The 16,430-nt window shown below is 44.1% G+C and overlaps 4 protein-coding genes across 7 annotated transcripts; 1 reads left to right on the forward strand and 3 right to left on the reverse strand.

The window, feature by feature from the left end:
* Positions 1–1,186: 1,186 nt before the first annotated feature.
* LOC115753177 (60S ribosomal protein L10-like) lies at positions 1,187–2,999 on the reverse strand. Of its 3 annotated transcripts, XM_030691689.2 has the most exons (3): positions 2,904–2,999; positions 2,836–2,866; positions 1,187–2,009 (listed from the first exon to the last, which is right to left on the reverse strand). In XM_030691689.2, the coding sequence occupies exon 3, from the start codon at positions 1,999–2,001 to the stop codon at positions 1,339–1,341; it is 663 nt and encodes a 220-aa protein (XP_030547549.1). In that variant the 5' UTR covers positions 2,002–2,009; positions 2,836–2,866; positions 2,904–2,999; the 3' UTR covers positions 1,187–1,338. The 3 variants fall into 3 exon arrangements, with proteins under 3 accessions (XP_030547549.1, XP_030547551.1, XP_048137195.1); XM_030691691.2 differs by lacking the exons at positions 2,836–2,866; positions 2,904–2,999 and adding an exon at positions 2,619–2,816; XM_048281238.1 differs by lacking the exons at positions 2,836–2,866; positions 2,904–2,999 and adding an exon at positions 2,105–2,444.
* Positions 3,000–5,968: 2,969 nt separating this feature from the next.
* Positions 5,969–7,638, reverse strand: LOC115753178 (60S ribosomal protein L21-1). The gene is made up of 2 exons (XM_030691692.2): positions 7,336–7,638; positions 5,969–6,409 (listed from the first exon to the last, which is right to left on the reverse strand). The coding sequence occupies exons 1-2, from the start codon at positions 7,570–7,572 to the stop codon at positions 6,152–6,154; spliced, it is 495 nt and encodes a 164-aa protein (XP_030547552.1). The 5' UTR covers positions 7,573–7,638; the 3' UTR covers positions 5,969–6,151.
* A 1,123-nt stretch (positions 7,639–8,761) lies between these two features.
* On the forward strand, positions 8,762–11,331 carry LOC115753170 (putative pentatricopeptide repeat-containing protein At3g23330). The gene is made up of 2 exons (XM_030691680.2): positions 8,762–8,856; positions 8,933–11,331. The coding sequence occupies exon 2, from the start codon at positions 8,982–8,984 to the stop codon at positions 10,974–10,976; it is 1,995 nt and encodes a 664-aa protein (XP_030547540.1). The 5' UTR covers positions 8,762–8,856; positions 8,933–8,981; the 3' UTR covers positions 10,977–11,331.
* A 795-nt stretch (positions 11,332–12,126) lies between these two features.
* LOC115753171 (calnexin homolog) lies at positions 12,127–15,793 on the reverse strand. Of its 2 annotated transcripts, none has more exons than XM_030691682.2 (7): positions 15,630–15,793; positions 15,355–15,440; positions 15,180–15,249; positions 13,100–14,226; positions 12,939–13,010; positions 12,717–12,833; positions 12,127–12,595 (listed from the first exon to the last, which is right to left on the reverse strand). In XM_030691682.2, exons 2-7 carry the CDS (start codon positions 15,436–15,438, stop codon positions 12,449–12,451), a joined length of 1,617 nt encoding a protein of 538 aa, XP_030547542.1. In that variant the 5' UTR covers positions 15,439–15,440; positions 15,630–15,793; the 3' UTR covers positions 12,127–12,448. The 2 variants fall into 2 exon arrangements, with proteins under 2 accessions (XP_030547542.1, XP_030547543.1); XM_030691683.2 differs by having other exon boundaries at positions 15,556–15,695.
* Positions 15,794–16,430: the final 637 nt, after the last annotated feature.

Consider the following 16,430-nt stretch of genomic DNA (forward strand, 5'->3'; position numbering starts at 1 on the left):
CAAGGTAAATGAACTTGTTTTCTTCCCAAATTGCCCCACTTTTTATTTCATATTCCGATTCTGTCCTGGAAGTTCACGGATGTGGAGGAGATGAAGAAACGCCAACGCGGGGTCGCATGACACTGACGTCCATCGCCGCGATCGTGCAGCCTCAGTCACGTGACGCTTGGCTTGCTCGATGCCTCACCTAAAGTTGGGCCGACACTTGAAGGCGATGAGCTTCGCTCGGTTTCGAACGATGAGATTTGCTCTGGTCACATGACACCAACGTCCATCATCGCGATCGTGCAGCCTTAGTCACGTGACGCCTGGCTTGCCCGACACCTATCTTAAGGCTGGGATGACGCTTGAAGGCCAAATTGAGGAGAGATCGTGAGGCTCCATATCTGAGGGCGACGAGATTCGTTGAGCTTCAAACGACGAGATTTACTCCGACAAGGATTGCCGATCGAAAATCCCCTAGCCGACAGTCTCCTCTGGTCCTCACCGATGCTCGCTCATGATCACGTCGGCGAAGATTGCCCGGCTAAAATACACTACAAGTGCAAAAACTTGTACACGACGCTTACTTTAGTGCCAAAATTTTTAAACCGATCACTTAAATGCCAAAATTTTTAAAAAACGTTTGCTTCAATACCAACTCCAATATGAGCTGATGTGGCTCACGGGAAATCCAACATGGCCTATTTTTTATTAATATTTGAGCTGATGTGGCTTGTCAGAGCTAGTATTGAAGTGAGCATTTTTCAAAATATTTAATACTTAGGCAATCGTTTTGAAAATTGAAGTGATCATTTTTCAAAAAATTTGACAAATATTCGTTTTGAAAAATTTAACACTAAAATGAAAGCCATACCATATACAAGTGCTTTAAAGGAAGCCAAGCTTGGCCACTTCGTCTTCTCTACCGATGCTCGGCCATGCCTGCCTCATCTTTTTTTTTTTTTTTTCAAAGTTACTTTTTAAAATATACACAAAAATATGCTACCCAAGCACTATAGGTTTCACGAGATACACCTTCACTCAAAAGGATCTTAGAGAAATGCCTTTGCATTGCCCCAAAACCGAGCTAAACGTATCCTTTTAAGCTGCGTTTGGCGCAGCGGTTTCAATGATACTTCACTGTTATTCACAAGCCATCGATAATAAATCATGTCAAATAGCAGAGTGTTAAAGCGTAGTCAAATTTTCGACCAAAAAGAAAGCCTCACTGCAAAGCTCAAAGCAGAATCCCCGGGCCAGCAGACGGAAACAATTACCTAATAGCAAAAATCAAAGTCTCAAAAACAAAGAACCACTTTGAAGAATTGCTTCCTCAAAGGTTAGGCGGCAGATTTTTCAATTCACTGCTGCGAGAAAAGCCCTCCCGGGCTGCCTATTAGCTAGAGGGCCGTGGCACCCCAGCAGCTTCGCGTTAACTCCGTCGGGGACGATCCGGCTCTCCTGCTTCCACCTAAGATAGTCCGCTCGGCTGAACTTGGTGAATCCCCACTTGCGGCTCACGATAATCTTCTGCCTCCCCGGGAACTTGAACTTGGCCCTCCTAAGAGCCTCCTGGGCGTTGTTCCCGTTCGTGTCCTTGCATCGGACGGAGAGGAGGACTTGGCCGATGCTGACCCTGGCGCAGGTCCCCTGAGGCTTGCCAAAGGCGCCTCTCATCCCTGTCTGGAGCCTATCGGCCCCGGCACACGAAAGCATCTTGTTGATGCGGAGGACATGGAAGGGGTGGACGCGCACCCTGAGGTGGAAGGCGTCCTTTCCTGCAAACTTGGCCATGTACTTGTTGCAGGCGATGCGCGCGGCCTCGAGGGCCTCGCTGGACACGTTCTCCTTCTCCCAGGAGACGAGGTGGACGCAGAACGGGAACTCATCGACCCCCTTCTTCTTCATGCCCACATCGTAGATCCTGATCTTGGGATCAGGGACACCTCTGCAGTACCTCGACTTTGGATACGGCTTGTTCTTGATTTGCCTGTAGCATCTCGCGGGCCTTCGACCCATGGCGTCTCCTAAGCACCCAAAACACAAATATTACAAAACATAAAGGCGAAAAAACTATGAAGATACAGTCATTGACGATGCAAAACTATACGAGAACAGGTACATATATTACAAAATTCTTCAGGGTTATTCCCGCCACGAGGAAAATGCAATCGAGATGAACAATAAATTCGCCAAGATCGAAGCTCCCTCAGAATAAAGATTTTCAGCATTTATGCTCAGACAAGGCTGAAACTTTACATATGTAACAATTCAATCATCGGGAGCCACGAGAAAACCAAGATAATCCGCCGACCGAGCTTGATCCGCAGACCAAAAAAGATAATCTCGCACACGCACGTCGCACATCGGTTATAATCAGGATGCATTTTTTTGCAAGACAAAGTTCTCTTCATGAAAAAAAAAAAATAATACTGAAGCAGAGGCCAAACAATTATCCAGTAACGACAATGCAATTAAATCCAAGGCTGCGTTTGTCGCGAAAAACAACAAGTGAGTTAGAAAAGCTTTTCTGAAAAAATGACACCACATATTTTCGGTTTAACTCCTGAAGCACATGCGTGAATCTACAATGATCCTATCGCCTTCTCAGCAGCTAGCATCATAACAGCAATTACCACGAAGACAGATGCAAACCCTACGTTCCCGAGCACGAGGCAACGCTCATCTTATCCTACGCTCGGCCCGGCGTTCTATTAGCTGGATATTCAATATAGAGACGCGCAGGCAGCAAGCGGGAGACGAGAAATCGTCGGCGCTACGATCAGCATTTCACATCCTATCGAAACAACAGAAACGAACCGCATCGGAAACGAAAGAGTCCGCCCCGTTTACCTGCTTCGTGCGCGGCTGAGATGGGCGGAGAATTTGGACCCAAAAAATAAAAAAGAGATGGGCGGAGAGGGCGGCGATCCGGAACAAGAGGGGAAAGGCACCGCCAATTTATAAACGTCGAGGAGGCGAGTGTGGCCCTGGAACCCTAAGTTAACCAGGCTCGGGTCAGTTGACCACACGTGCGGTACAACTTAACCATGTCGTGGACGGGCAGATTTTACTTAAGGTTTTCTCATTGTTTTTTGGAAAAATTTCAAAAAAGGGCCGAAGTCTTTTTATTTTCTCAAATAAGAACCCCAAATGAATCTTGTTTTAAATAAGGGTCTGAAGTGCCCTCATTTTTTCAAACAAAGATCTGAAATGAACGTTGTTTCAAATAAAGACCCGAAGTGATTATGAAATTTCAAAAAATGGCAAGATTTCAAAAACATTTCGATATTTTTCTATATTTGATTTTTTCCTTTTTATTAATTTTTTTCTTTTTTCTATTTCTTTAAAATTTAACAAAAAAAATTTTTTAAAGTATACAGAGGCGGGAGGCTCCCGCCTCTAGCCACCGCTCCACTGCCGGGGAAGAGGGGGGGCGGCGCCTCAAAGAGGGCCGGAGACCCTACCGCCCTGAGGCGAGGGTTAGCCGGCCCTCTCCTAGATCTAGGCGGGAGGTCGCCGGCTCCCGCCCTGACCAGGGGAGGGCGCGCAACCCCAACCTTGGTCAAGGCAGGGGCCGTTGATCCCCACCCAAGTATGGGCGGGGGTTGCCGATCCTCATCCAAATTAGGGAGAGGGCCCGACCCTCTCCAGATTTTGGCAAGGGCTTGGCCCTTGCCTTTGGTCAGCGAGATCGTTGACCCTCACGAAGGATCCGGCAACATCGCCGACCTTCGTCGCCCCCACCAATAGCGGGTCGACCGCCATAAGCAGGGGGAGGAGCCCTCCTGTCGGTGTGGTTGTTTTTCCTTTTCATTTTTAAAAACCAGAAAAGGGAAAAATATACTATAAATAAATCAAAATGAGAAATGACAAAAATGCCCTTTAGATCGGGCTTTTTTTTAAAATTCTATAGCCACTTCAAGCCCTTATTTGAAACATATTATGCAACTTCAAACCTTTATTTGAGCAAGATTCATTTTGGGCTCTTATTTTAAAAAAATGAGAGGACTTCGGACCTTTTTTTGGAATTTTTTCTTATTTTTTTAGGATCCAATCTTCCCTATTAATAGGAAAATTCTCGTACTTTTGGAATTTATTCTATTAAAAAATTTGGGAAAATTTCGAAAAAGGGCCTCAAGTCCTCTCTATTTCTCAAAAAAGAGCCCGAAGTGGAATATGTTTCAAATAAGGGCCCGAAGTGCCATATTTGTTTCAAAAAAGGGCCTAATCGGGGATAGTTTGATCTTTTGACATTTTCTAATTTTTTCCCATTTTCCTTTCCTTTTTCTCCTCTCTCTCTCTACGCTCTCCGCTTCTCCTTCTTCGCCTTCCTCCTCCACCACCAACCTCGCCTCCTCCTCTCTCAGCAAATCTACGTCAACAAGCGGCTCGCCCGCAACGACACCACCAACGACAACTTCACCGAGGACTTCGCTTGCAATGGCCTCCGCAACTCCTGCCGCTCTTATGTCACCTTTCGATCCACCCCTTCTACGCCTCCTTCGTCTCCATCTCCTACCTCCTCGACTCCCGGCCGATTACAACCTCCATGACAAGAATAAGATGGCCTCCAGTTCATCGAGGACATCACAGTTGCCGACGAGGTCCGGAGGCGGGTCCTCATCGAGATCCTCCGCCACAATGCTCGCGTCGTGTACGTGTACCGCCATGGCCTCGACGGCCGGACCGATTGGGAGTCCTTCAAGAAGACCATGCCCGTAATCACCTACGAGGACCTCTAGCCGACCGTCGCTCGTATCGCCCGGGCGATAAGTCTCTGATCCTCTGCTCTCACCCCATTTCAGAGTTCCTCACCAACTACAGAACATGGCGGTTTTCTCGATTCTTGATTTTTCCGGCGGGTATGGGCCGCTTTTTCTGGTGAAATGGGCAAAAATGGGTGATTCTTGCTTCTTGTCAAGCATTTGCTGGGTCTTTGGTAAGTTGGGTGGATTCTTGATTTGGTGCGGTTCGGGGACGTCTAGAGGAGAGAGCAAGCTGATGCCCACCATTGAAGAGAAGCTGAGGCCGGCGATGAGTGAGAGAGGGGAGAGGAAAAAGTAAAGGAATAGGAAAAAGAAAAGAAAAGGAAAACAGAAAAATAAAAATAATAAATTTTAAAAAGTAAAAGACCAAAATATCCTCGATTAGGCCCTTTTTTGAAACAAATAGGGCACTTCGGGCCCTTATTTGAAACAGATTTCACTTCAGGCCCTTTTTTGAAAAATAGAAAGGACTTGGGGCCCTTTTTTGAAATTTTCCCCAAAAATTTTAATCCTTCAATTAGAAGAGAAAATCAATTCAATTTACTACTATTCCTTTTCCAAATGAAAGCAATTCTACGAATGTAAATTCACGAAAATAAATAAAATGCTAAAGCATTTAAATTTTCCTGCTGTATTCTTTTTTTTTTTTTTTATAAGTCCTATCTCTACCTCTTTGTTTTTTTTTTATAAGTCCTATCTCTACCTCTCTTTGTGGAGCACGAAGGTCAAACCCCAGAATCGCATGCCTATTAGCAATTTTTCCCTTATATTCTCGCTAAGTTGAAATAACTCGCTCGTGAATAATATAAGTTGAAATGGTAAAAAAAATTATCCTTTTTTTATTCTCGCTCGTGAATAGTGCTGGAACATCTGGCAATTTCCCTAATTTATATTTCTCAAGTCGAGCATTTTGAATTTTTTTTTTTTACTGAAAGTATGGAAGCATACGGATATTGCTATGTAAATTAGCATATAACTCTTACAATCATTTTTCGAAATATAGATGATATTTAAAATTTTAACAAGACATTAAAATAAAATACAAAATCGTGTCATAAGATGTTGGACCGAGTTGCTAAGCCCGTGAAAAAAAGTGATCTCAAAGTGCCAAGTAATTTCTCAAGCGTTGAGTGGATGGAGAGAGGCATGTCGCAAGTCGCAACCGGGGCAAGCATTCAATCCACGAGTCGGCCTGAAGCGAATATCGCACCACGCACAAACGGCAACTGAAGTTCATTCCAGAAGAGTAAAAAAAAAGATAAAAACAAAACTGATTCGACCAAGTCTTCGACCCAACACAAATGCGCATCCGCAGTTTCAAAATAGGAAACAAGATAAATGTAACACAACAATGAGCTGAAGATAAGACTCCTGAAAACATCCGAGGGGCTACTCTTCAATTAGTACCCGCCCTTCAAGTCGTTGACCACATCGTATGGAATGGGAGTGACGGTCTCCATGGTCGCGCCCTCGACCATGAAGCCGGGTTTGGGACCTTCTGGCTGTCTCTTCGTGCTGATCTTCTCCCCACGTGCCTTGGCCGCCGCCTTCAGCTCGTCGTTCCGGACCTTCCTCTGCTTAAGCTCCTCCTGACACCTCGAGGGCTGAACATGCTCAATCCTCACATGGATCCTCTTCCTAATGATTCGGTTCCCTACCTGCACAAGAGTCTCAGAACATTACGTGCGAAAAAACATACAGCCCGTGGAGCAAGGACAAGAGAACAAGTAAGTCATCCTCTTATCACCTAAAGCAAAATCTTCCCTTCATTCCGGCGTAATAAGAATGAGAAACTTGATTGTACAGCCACTAAAGCACAGGGCAGTCTCGCCAACATGGACACATTCATGTCAAAACTATGTTTAGGACACTAAATCTCGGAATCTTAACATCCCAGAGAAGCAATGTCATCTAGGTAGAGTCATCTAATATCTTTTCCTCAAAGTCCTTGAAATAGTCAGCCTCAGCTACTCAAGAGGGATGGCTTAGGCCATACATAAAGCAGAATGAATAAAAATGGCATTGCTAACCAAAGCAAGTTCCCGGAGAACACACAAACTCAGCAGCTAAGCAGTTAAGAGCAACACCCACTTAAGCATGATGGTGGTCCTTTCATGGATTCCCTTCACTCACATTTATTTTCTGTCCGAACAATATACTGTCAAATCTAGAAAATAAATTCAAGGATATGTTTTGGCCGGGCAATTTGTGTCCTAAACACATACTTCACCCGTTCTGCTGCTTCCCCTAAGATGCATATCGATCAATACAAAACATGAACCTCGCAGAATCACCTTATTCATCAACCGAACTTCACTTTATACGGCGATCACAAGCCTAGCTCTACTCTCAATAAGCTCCAGTCCTCCGGGGCCAAAACTCACCCAGACCCACATCATCATACCGAACACGGACCAGAAAACGCATGACCGAACGAGAAACGCGATTGACGCAGCACACAACCAACGTTTCGACGAGCGACACACGAGCACCATCAACACCAGCGAGACAGATAAGGAGGAATCAAAATCAAACGGAGAAATGAGAGAACAGAGGAAGGCGGAGGCGAAGAAGGGAGGAGCACCTGCTTGTTGACCTCCACGCCGATGGCGTGCTTGGTGACATTCCAGATGCGGCCGGTGCGTCCGTGGTAGAACTTGTGGGGCATGCCCTTGTGGACGGCGCCGTTCACCTTGACGTCGACGTAGTCGCCGATCTTGTACGTCCGGAGGTACGTCGTCAGCGGGATGTACCCCTTCTTCCTGAAGGGCCGAGAGAACGAGTCCCTCGTCCTTGCCCTCACTCCGTGACCCGCCGGCATTTTCTCAACCAAGCTAGTTGTCGCCTCTCGCTCGCTCGCTCGGTTCAGGGAGACACAGAGAAACCCTAGGGGAGGGTGACGAGCCCCTTTTATACGTGAGTTCCTTCAGGCTCTGCCCGAGGTGGGCCTGGAAGTTTTATTGGGCCTTGATGGCTGAAGTTGGGCCCAACAGAGCCCACGATGAAGGGGAACGGCGCTATTAATGTTCTATTTGATTATGACTTAAGTATCCATTAAATTCCATTTGGCAAGATCTCATTAGATGCTTGAACGACTTTTGATCGCCAAATGGATCGGTCCCATTTACTTCAAAATCACATTAAAGTTTACCCAAATGACACTAGCATGGAATAAGTCGATCTATTTAAACAAATGCATAGAACCGGTTTATCTATTTGCTATATTCGGAGAAAAAATTCTATTGAGTATTGAGCGTCGCGTCATTAAGCGACATGGTATATGATAATATACTAATGAGAATGCTATTGCATTCATGAGATATATAAAGTAAAAATCCAAAACTTAGAGAGACTACGATTAATTTGGAAATGCTGATTTTTAAAATTTGCAGTAAAGAGCTTTCTCTTGTGTCGATATGTAAAATTACCAAAGTATGCCAAAAGCATTTTAAGTAAAGTAAATATTTGTACGGTTCGTTCCCGAGATCCCAAGGTTACTTTCGTGATTAGAATAAAAGTAGAGATATGATAAAATTTATCGTATCCGGCGTTTGGTTCCTACCCAAAATAGGATAAAGTCGAATATAAAAGAGATATAACTTGGATAAAAAATCTGATGGGATAAAAGTAAATATGATTTCTTATATTATGGCATAAAAGTTATTTTCTCAAATAACGAACTTCTTAAATTGAAATATTAAATTAAAAATTAAAAATTAAAAAAAACATTTGGATTCTAATGTAAAAAGAAAATTGAAAATAACAAAAAAAAGGACAATTTCCATTTTTTATTTATATATATCATTTTTTTTCTATTCTACAATATATATTCAGTACATATGTTTATCACATATTTTAGATATATTAGGATAGTTAATTGTTTAATAATATTTTATTAATGAATGATGGAAGGGAATGACAAAGGACAAAAAAAAAAAGAGGAAAGCAATTCAAAAATAAGTAAATAAGAGTGAAGCAGAAGAACACCAATTTTAAATAAACAAAGTGAAGCCAACGGTGCTGACGCCGGACGGCCGTGTAGACTCGATCTAACATCATTTTTCCATCTACCCTTCGATGCTTCCAAGACAATCCGTTCGTAATGGTTACGGCTTCTCTAAACATAGATTCCCGCACTCTTTTCTCGGAATTCTCTTCGCCTGACGTAGATTCATGTTAAGGCTTGTAGATTGATGACAAACACCGGAAGCGAACACCGACGAAGCTCCAATGGAAGTCCTTTCATTGACCCACGTTCAGACTCTGTTCCACGCCGTCACACCGCAGACGCAGAGCAATGCCCTTTACACAAATGCACGCAAAGTGCAAAGCAATGCGGCTGTGGCGGTTAAACACGGAGGCACTGTGCTTGCCCACAAGGCGTTCGACGAAATGCCCCTTTCAAGTACTTTTGCTTGGAACAACCTCATTCAGACCTCCGTCACCAGTGGAGATATAAGTCACGCGATTCTCGTTTATCAGCAGATGCTGATTCGGGGCGTTTGTCCCGACAAGCACACTCTGCCTCGCGTTCTGGCTGCATCTCGTCTCGCAGGTGACTTGTTATTTGGCAAACAGGTTCATGGGCATGCTTTAAAGCTTGGGTTACAGGGCGACCGCTATGTCGGTACTGCTTTGATTGAAATGTACGGCTGGCTTGATAGCGTAGGTGCTGCGAGATCCTTGTTCGATAAGTCCACTTGTAAGGACTCGGTTTTGTGGACTGTGCTAGCTAGGTTGTACGTGACAGAAAGCAAACCGCAGTTGGCTCTTGATCTGTTTGGTGAGATGGTGAACTCCGGGGTCCAAATTGACTCGGTTGCATTAGCAACTGCCATTGGCGCTTGTGGTCGGCTGAAGTCGCTTCACGAAGGAAGAAAACTTCAGGAGATTGCTAGAAGATGTGGACTGGAATCTGACGTTTTAGTTGGAAACTCACTATTGCAAATGTACATTGATTGTGAGAGCATTATTGATGCTAGGGCAATATTTGATCAAATGCCTTCTAAAGATGTTATTTCATGGACAACTATTATCCATGGTTATGTGAAGCAGGGAGGATTTCATGAGAGCCTGAAATTATTCCAGCATATGAATAAAGATGGAATAAAACCAGATGCACTTTCGATCTCTACTTTACTGCCAGCTTGTGCAAGGATGACAGCATGTAAGCACGGGAAGGAGATTCACGGGCACTTGCTCAGAAGTGGTATGAAACTCAATCTTACGATTCAGAATGCTATTATGGACATGTACATGAAAGCCGGATATATCGAATATGCCCTTAAGATTTTTAAAGGAATTGATCGAAGAGACGTCATTTCATGGACTGTGATGATTTTGGGCTATAGCCTACACGGAGAGGGAAACCTAGCTCTTAGTTTGTTCCATAAGATGGAGGAAGATGCAGGCGTTCAAATTGACGAATTAGCATATGGTGCAGTCCTCCATGCTTGCGTCACTGCTTGCGCTGTCGAGGAAGGGAAGTTTTACTTCAACTGCATTAGGAATCGTAATATCACACACTGCACTTTAATGGTTTCTCTTCTAGCTCGTGCTGGACTGTTTGATGAGGCAAGTGCCTTCATTGAGGAAAGGCAGATTGAACGGCATGTAGAAGTTTTGAGAGCACTGCTTGACGGGTGCAGGATTCACCGTGAAGTAAGATTAGGCAAACGCATTATTGAGCAGCTCTGTGAATTGGAACCTCTAAATGCTGATAACTACGTGCTGCAGTCAAACTGGTTTGCGCACCACAAAAAATGGGATATGGTCGATAAGTGTAGAGGAATGATGAACGACATGGGTTTGAGACCTCAAAAGGCTTATAGTTGGATAGAGCATCGAAACAAAGTCCACACGTTCGGAACTGGGGATGTCTCTCACCCAAGGTCTGAGAAAATATACTGGCAAGTAGGGCAACTGATGGAGAAGATGCAAGACAAAGGGCCAATGCGTGATTCAGATTTCAGCCTCCATGACGTGGATGAAGAGCGAGAGTGCAGTCCCATGGCACATAGTGAAATGCTGGCCGTCTCATTTGGTCTGATTAGCAAGCAAGCCGGTACGACTATTCGCGTGACAAAGAACCACCGAGTTTGTGACGGATGCCATGATGCTTTGAAAGCAATCTCCAAATTGGAACAGCGAGAAGTCATAGTGAAAGATCTGCATCGGTTTTACCATTTTAGGGATGGGCTGTGCTCTTGTTGTGATCTCCAATAGAAAGATTTTGCATTCGCAAAGGTGCTGGCGAGAAGAGGAGTAGTTTGCAAACAACGAGAGTTCCACTTCCCAGATCCAGACGGGCAAAGACATGCATCATCATTGGGGAAATGCTTCGTAGTCCAGAATGTGAAGCCGCTTCTTGCCAACTTTGTAAAAGAGAGAGAAACCCTTGAAATTGGAACCTTTCTTCTGTCATGTTTTCGAGGCCGCAAGTTGAGATGAACTAAAAGTGTGACATCTTCATCGCACCGTTTCAGCTTCTCTGTCATTAGATTTTCCAAGGCATGCTTGTTACAAGACGAGGACAGTTGAATAAATGACGCTCTTGTAAGGGTCAGTGTTATCTCGGCCAGGAGTTGTAGTCTAATGCATTCCATGAAGATGTTTGAGTGATACCTTATCTACTTTGTCATCGGAGCTGGTTGCAATATCATCAACGAGCTTTATTAGGCATGCCATGGATTATAGCTCAGTTGATATCTCCTTTTAGGGAGGCAGAGTGAGCACGACGTTTGCTGTGCGGAAGCAGGGAAAGTTGATTGTCCGTAAAAGAAAAGTCAAAGCAGGGTGTGGGGTGTTTTCATTCGGAGATCATCTAGTAGTACTCATATGAGATGATCTAAACCGAGACACGACCGCTGAACTGTGATGTGATTCTTGATGCAGTTTCTGGAAACGGTAATGAGCAGCCGTATGAAGGAGTTCCGACCAGCCGGAGGAACAACAGAATGCCACCACCACGAAATTAGGACACGAAGGACGGCAGATACTGTCTCAAACCCAAACCCAACGAGTTGCACTTAAAACGTGAATTCGAGACCGTCTGATTTCTCACATTCATGAGAACCTAAACAAGTTCGATTCGGCTTTTGCTGGCATGCTCTTTCATAAATAATTGCAAGATTATCTACGACAATTGTATCTAAACATCAGTAAAATAGGACGTTGCTTACCTTGATTGAGGTCTAAAATCGGATGAGGTAGCTAAACTCACCAAGCAACCCATGTCAGCACCACATAAAAGAGAGTGGAGCGCAAGTGAAAATTTTCCATCATCACACCCAAATTGCTGTCCAAAAAGGAAGAAGTTCCCTTCGGAGGGACCTGAAATCCAGAGATGCAAGCCACTGTCCTGTGGTGGAGAAAATTAGCAATTGAACCAGTTCTGACCTTCATCCAAGATCATGAATCCTGCCCATCCCGTGAAAAACACGAGTACGAGAAATTGGGAGGCCACAAGGAAAAGTACAACCACATGAAGGACAATTAGATCAGAAATAATACACTTTCAATGTTTTCCGTCAAAATTTTACCAAACTCCTAAATAACTATAACCACCAAAGAGGCCTGAAAAAAAAAAACTCCATAAGCAATCCCAGAAAACCTAGAGACCTGAAAAATCAGTGACAACCGGTGGGAAGCTCTCAAAGAAAGCAGAGAACAGACATCGAACTATTCCCATGCTGACTCTATGTTTCCCTTCTGTTAGACCTCTTACGAGGCGCTGCAGCAGCGGCAGCATCTTCCTTCTCATCCTCGTCTTCCTTGTCCCCTTGGCTACCTTGGTTGTTGGAAGTCTCAGCAGCCGCTTCATTCCGTGTCTCTGCTACATTGGCCTTCAAAATTCACAGGCAAGGAACGAGATCAAAGACCATTCAATCATGCAGCATAAATTGGTCCAGGAGAAGTCTGTAATAGTTTGTTAGAAATAGTACATAACAAGTACTGAGCACATACCGCAGGTTTCTTGCCGCCAAAGAGGAGTTTCAAGAAAACCGTCAGGATGATAACCGCAATAGACCCCAGTACACCCATTGCTATATTTGGCTGTTCCTCAGCTTTCTCGATGAGTTCCTGCAGATACAAGATTCAGTCATCGAAACTAATGGAAATGAGCAAAATACAAAGTTAATCTACATAAGATGACCATAAAGGTATTGTCCAAGCATGCTTACACACCAAGATCTTAGGCTTGTATGGCTCCAATAAAGGAACATCTGCTACCTTGTAGAGGACATCAAATACCTTTTTCTGGAAGCATCATTTGAGAAGCAAATCAGACATTTCGCCCCAAATCAGTAAAACCAAAATTCAGACACTGAAGGGAGTAAGGAACCTACATGTATGGCTGAGAGTCCATCGGAACCAGTGGCTTTATCCTCTTCCTTTTGTTTCTCCTTTTCCACTTCAAACTTGGGTTTCCATGCTGTTAGCCTGTATGACTCTGCCGACTTCTCATCACTTGCGATCAAGATACTGTCGAACAAGATTCCATCTTGCATTGTCCAAATCTCAATACCAATTGCAGCTATTGGCTCAAAATTAGGTCTTTCAAGCTCGAAGTAGTCAGGATTCGGGATCTCTTGAGGTTTCCAGATGCCCTTATAGTTCGGGTTATCAATTAGAGGAGTATGCCACTTCCCTTTATATGCAGGGTTCCTCTTCATTGGCCTCTTCCACTCACCGCATCCAGGTGCTGTTGCACACTTGGGGTTGTCAACCTTGGGAGGCTCAAATTCACCATCTTCCTCGTCATCCCAATCCTCAGGCTTTGTTGCTTCAGGATCATCAATCTCCTCAGGCTCATCATCCAACCAACCTTCGGGTTTCACTGCATCTTCATCAACAATTTCCATCGGGGCATCCTCATCCCAATCATCTGGCTTCACAGCATCGGGATCTGGGATCTTCGCTCGCTCATCCCAATCCTCTGGCTTCTTATCTTCTGGGTCGGGAATTGTCTTGGGTGGGATGAGCGGCGGCTCGAAGTCTTCAGCCGAGAGGAAATTAGCCTTCTTCTTCTCCTCACCATCTATCAATATCCTCAGTTCATTATCAGGCTTCAATACAGCAGTGTAGACATGAGAGAGTTTGTCGTAGGGCACAGATGGAGGGTACTTGAGATGGTGTTCGACGTACTCCCCAGTTTTGGGGTTTTTGTGCTTGAAAATGAAATGCACCTTGTTGGTAGCGCCACATTTGTCCGGCCCAAACATTATAGTGTATGGAGACTCATTATCAAATTCCTTGACTTTCCATCCAGCATCCTGTGGACGCAGATACTTCAAGTACGCACCACCACATTCAAGCCCACTCTGGAGTCGGACTTCATACTGTAGAACTACAGTTCCATCCTTAAGACTCACAACATCGTCAAGCTCATTCACAATCGCGTACTTCTTTGCCTTCTCACTGACAAGAAGACCATAATCATCATGTCCCTCACTTTTGGAGTGCTTCCACACACCTAATACAAGAGTACACAGAGACACTAAGTTTGAAGCCATGTAAAAGCTATCCAACGTGCTTCATATAAGTAGAAAAAATTGCACCTACAAGGCTTCTACAGACACATAAAATTCTCAAGAGCACAGTGTATTCTGCAATGTCCAAATGACCATGTAAGTGTCCATGGCTTTCGTATGTGCTTCAAACACATCAGCTCATTCAACCATAACAATCACAAAAGCCAAATTCCAAAACGATATTTTCACAGATTGTTCAAGACCGCATGAGGAAAACCCCTGCATACTCAAAACTTGTTAAGTCTCATGCCGCATAGAAATAGATCCTTGACCAGAAAACCGCAGTGCTTGTGATCTGTCAAATAATACCTTCACCAAAAAGACTACGAATATAAACAGACACTATGCGTCATCATGGTCCATGCCACCCTAGACTCTTCTTGATACCATCATTGATTGTTAATTGTGACAATTGCTTGAAAATATTGAACTAGTTATGAACAGCCATGTGCCACGCTAAAAAGAGCTTCTTTGTTCATGCCAAAATCTTACCTTACTCTTTCCAAAATCTTACATCACTTCATGTACACACAATCCATGATTTAGATCGATCATTTAATGAGAAATCAGGCTAAAGCAAAGTTTTGGGCAATCCTACTATATATGCTAGTTAATCAGAAGCCACATATTCCTACCAATAGACCCATGCAACAAAGGCCCAAGAGCCACAGTTCCATCTATAAAGAGCGAAAGCACAAATGAGTAAGGCATTCTCTTAGAACATCAGAAAAGCATATACAGAGGAAAATACAGGACATATTGCTGGAGCATTTCCAATCAAGGACGTCACTATCATGGGAGCATGACCACGTTCCAGCTCGAAAAGGAGGAAAGCAAATCTAAATGAACTGACAAGCGCAGCAGCGCAAGGTCGAGCACTAAACGGAATCGGTACCTTGGTAATCTCCCTTCTCTGACACGACCCATCGTCCCTCAAAAGCCTCGTCGAAGGATTCGTAAAAGATCTACAAATCACCAAAAGACAAATCAAATCCCGTCGCAATAGACGCACGTCCACACGTCAAACGAAACAAAATGAACCGTCGAGCACGTCCACCCGAAGAACGCACCACATCAGAAGCGCAGATCTGGAAGCTGATCAGCAACACCGTCAACGCCTGAGCCAGCAGACGATTCCGCCTCTCCTCCATCATCACTGCACCTCGCAACACAGCCCAAAAACAAAACGAAGTCAACGTCCCACCAACAAAACGAACGAAAGAACGAAGGAAATCTTCCCAACCAAATGAAAAACCCTAAAGAACATCGACCTCGGTAAGAATCTATCGACTGGGAAGCGAAAGTACTAAGCTCGATTCGGAGCAATGGAGGGACGGTTTCTCACCGTGATGAGTGATGGACACTCGGAGCCGGAGTATGCGATCGGATCGAAACCTGAGAGAGAGGCTTTGGTTTGATGAGAATCGCTCTGGTGGAGGAGGCGACGATGTGTATTCTTAAGTACGAGTAAAACGTTGGATCCGCAATGGTGCCACATCACTGGGGCCAATCGGGAGAGGACAGCTGGGCTTCCCTGGGCCCCGCCTGGTGTTTGGAAAATCTGAGTCAGCTAGACCAACGGCTGAGATTGAAAGTTGCCGGCGAGGACGATGCAGGAAGTGCGTCCCTCGGTTTCGTTGGCTGCTCACCCGTCTCTATTAACAATATGTACGGGAACGGAAATTACACGGTTGGGGGAGAAGAAGACAAGCACATTATCAATTTTCCTTAAAAATACGTCCGAAAAGTTCGGCATTTCTATTATGGAACCGTAAAATGAGGTAATCATCGCTTTATATAGATTGCATTATAAATAGGCCATCAAACGGTGTATTAAGTAGGATCATAAATACGGCTCAATTTAGATTGACTCATTTAATCTATTTTGATTCAATTATTTACAATATAAATTTTTCGATCCATACCCGACCCATCTCGAAATTCATGTTTAGCTTTTTTCTCCATCGTATTGTTACAATTTTAGTAACAAAAAAATATAGATAAATATTTAAGACTCATAAAATGAAATTATTACAGTAAATTAGCATTGTGTGGTTCGACTTGGTAATTATAGGCAAAACCATTTACTCTTGATAGACGACTAGAAGCCGTGTGTAAAGGGGACAATGACAAATTCCGCGTGGGT

Source organism: Rhodamnia argentea, chromosome 6 (assembly GCF_020921035.1).
Source record: "Rhodamnia argentea isolate NSW1041297 chromosome 6, ASM2092103v1, whole genome shotgun sequence".
In the NCBI taxonomy this organism is placed as follows: domain Eukaryota; kingdom Viridiplantae; phylum Streptophyta; class Magnoliopsida; order Myrtales; family Myrtaceae; genus Rhodamnia; species Rhodamnia argentea.

Coding starts and splice junctions, on each gene's coding strand:
- LOC115753177 (XM_030691689.2), bottom strand. CDS start 2,001: ATGGGTCGAAGGCCCGCGAGATGCTACAGGCAAATCAAGAACAAGCCG.
- LOC115753178 (XM_030691692.2), bottom strand. CDS start 7,572: ATGCCGGCGGGTCACGGAGTGAGGGCAAGGACGAGGGACTCGTTCTCT. Junction 6,410..7,335: donor GCGTGGAGGTCAACAAGCAG/GTGCTCCTCCCT, acceptor ACTCTTGTGCAG/GTAGGGAACCGAATCATTAG.
- LOC115753170 (XM_030691680.2), top strand. CDS start 8,982: ATGGAAGTCCTTTCATTGACCCACGTTCAGACTCTGTTCCACGCCGTC.
- LOC115753171 (XM_030691682.2), bottom strand. CDS start 15,438: ATGATGGAGGAGAGGCGGAATCGTCTGCTGGCTCAGGCGTTGACGGTG. Junction 14,227..15,179: donor AGAGAAGGGAGATTACCAAG/GTACCGATTCCG, acceptor CTCTTGTATTAG/GTGTGTGGAAGCACTCCAAA. Junction 13,011..13,099: donor ATGGACTCTCAGCCATACAT/GTAGGTTCCTTA, acceptor TGATGCTTCCAG/AAAAAGGTATTTGATGTCCT.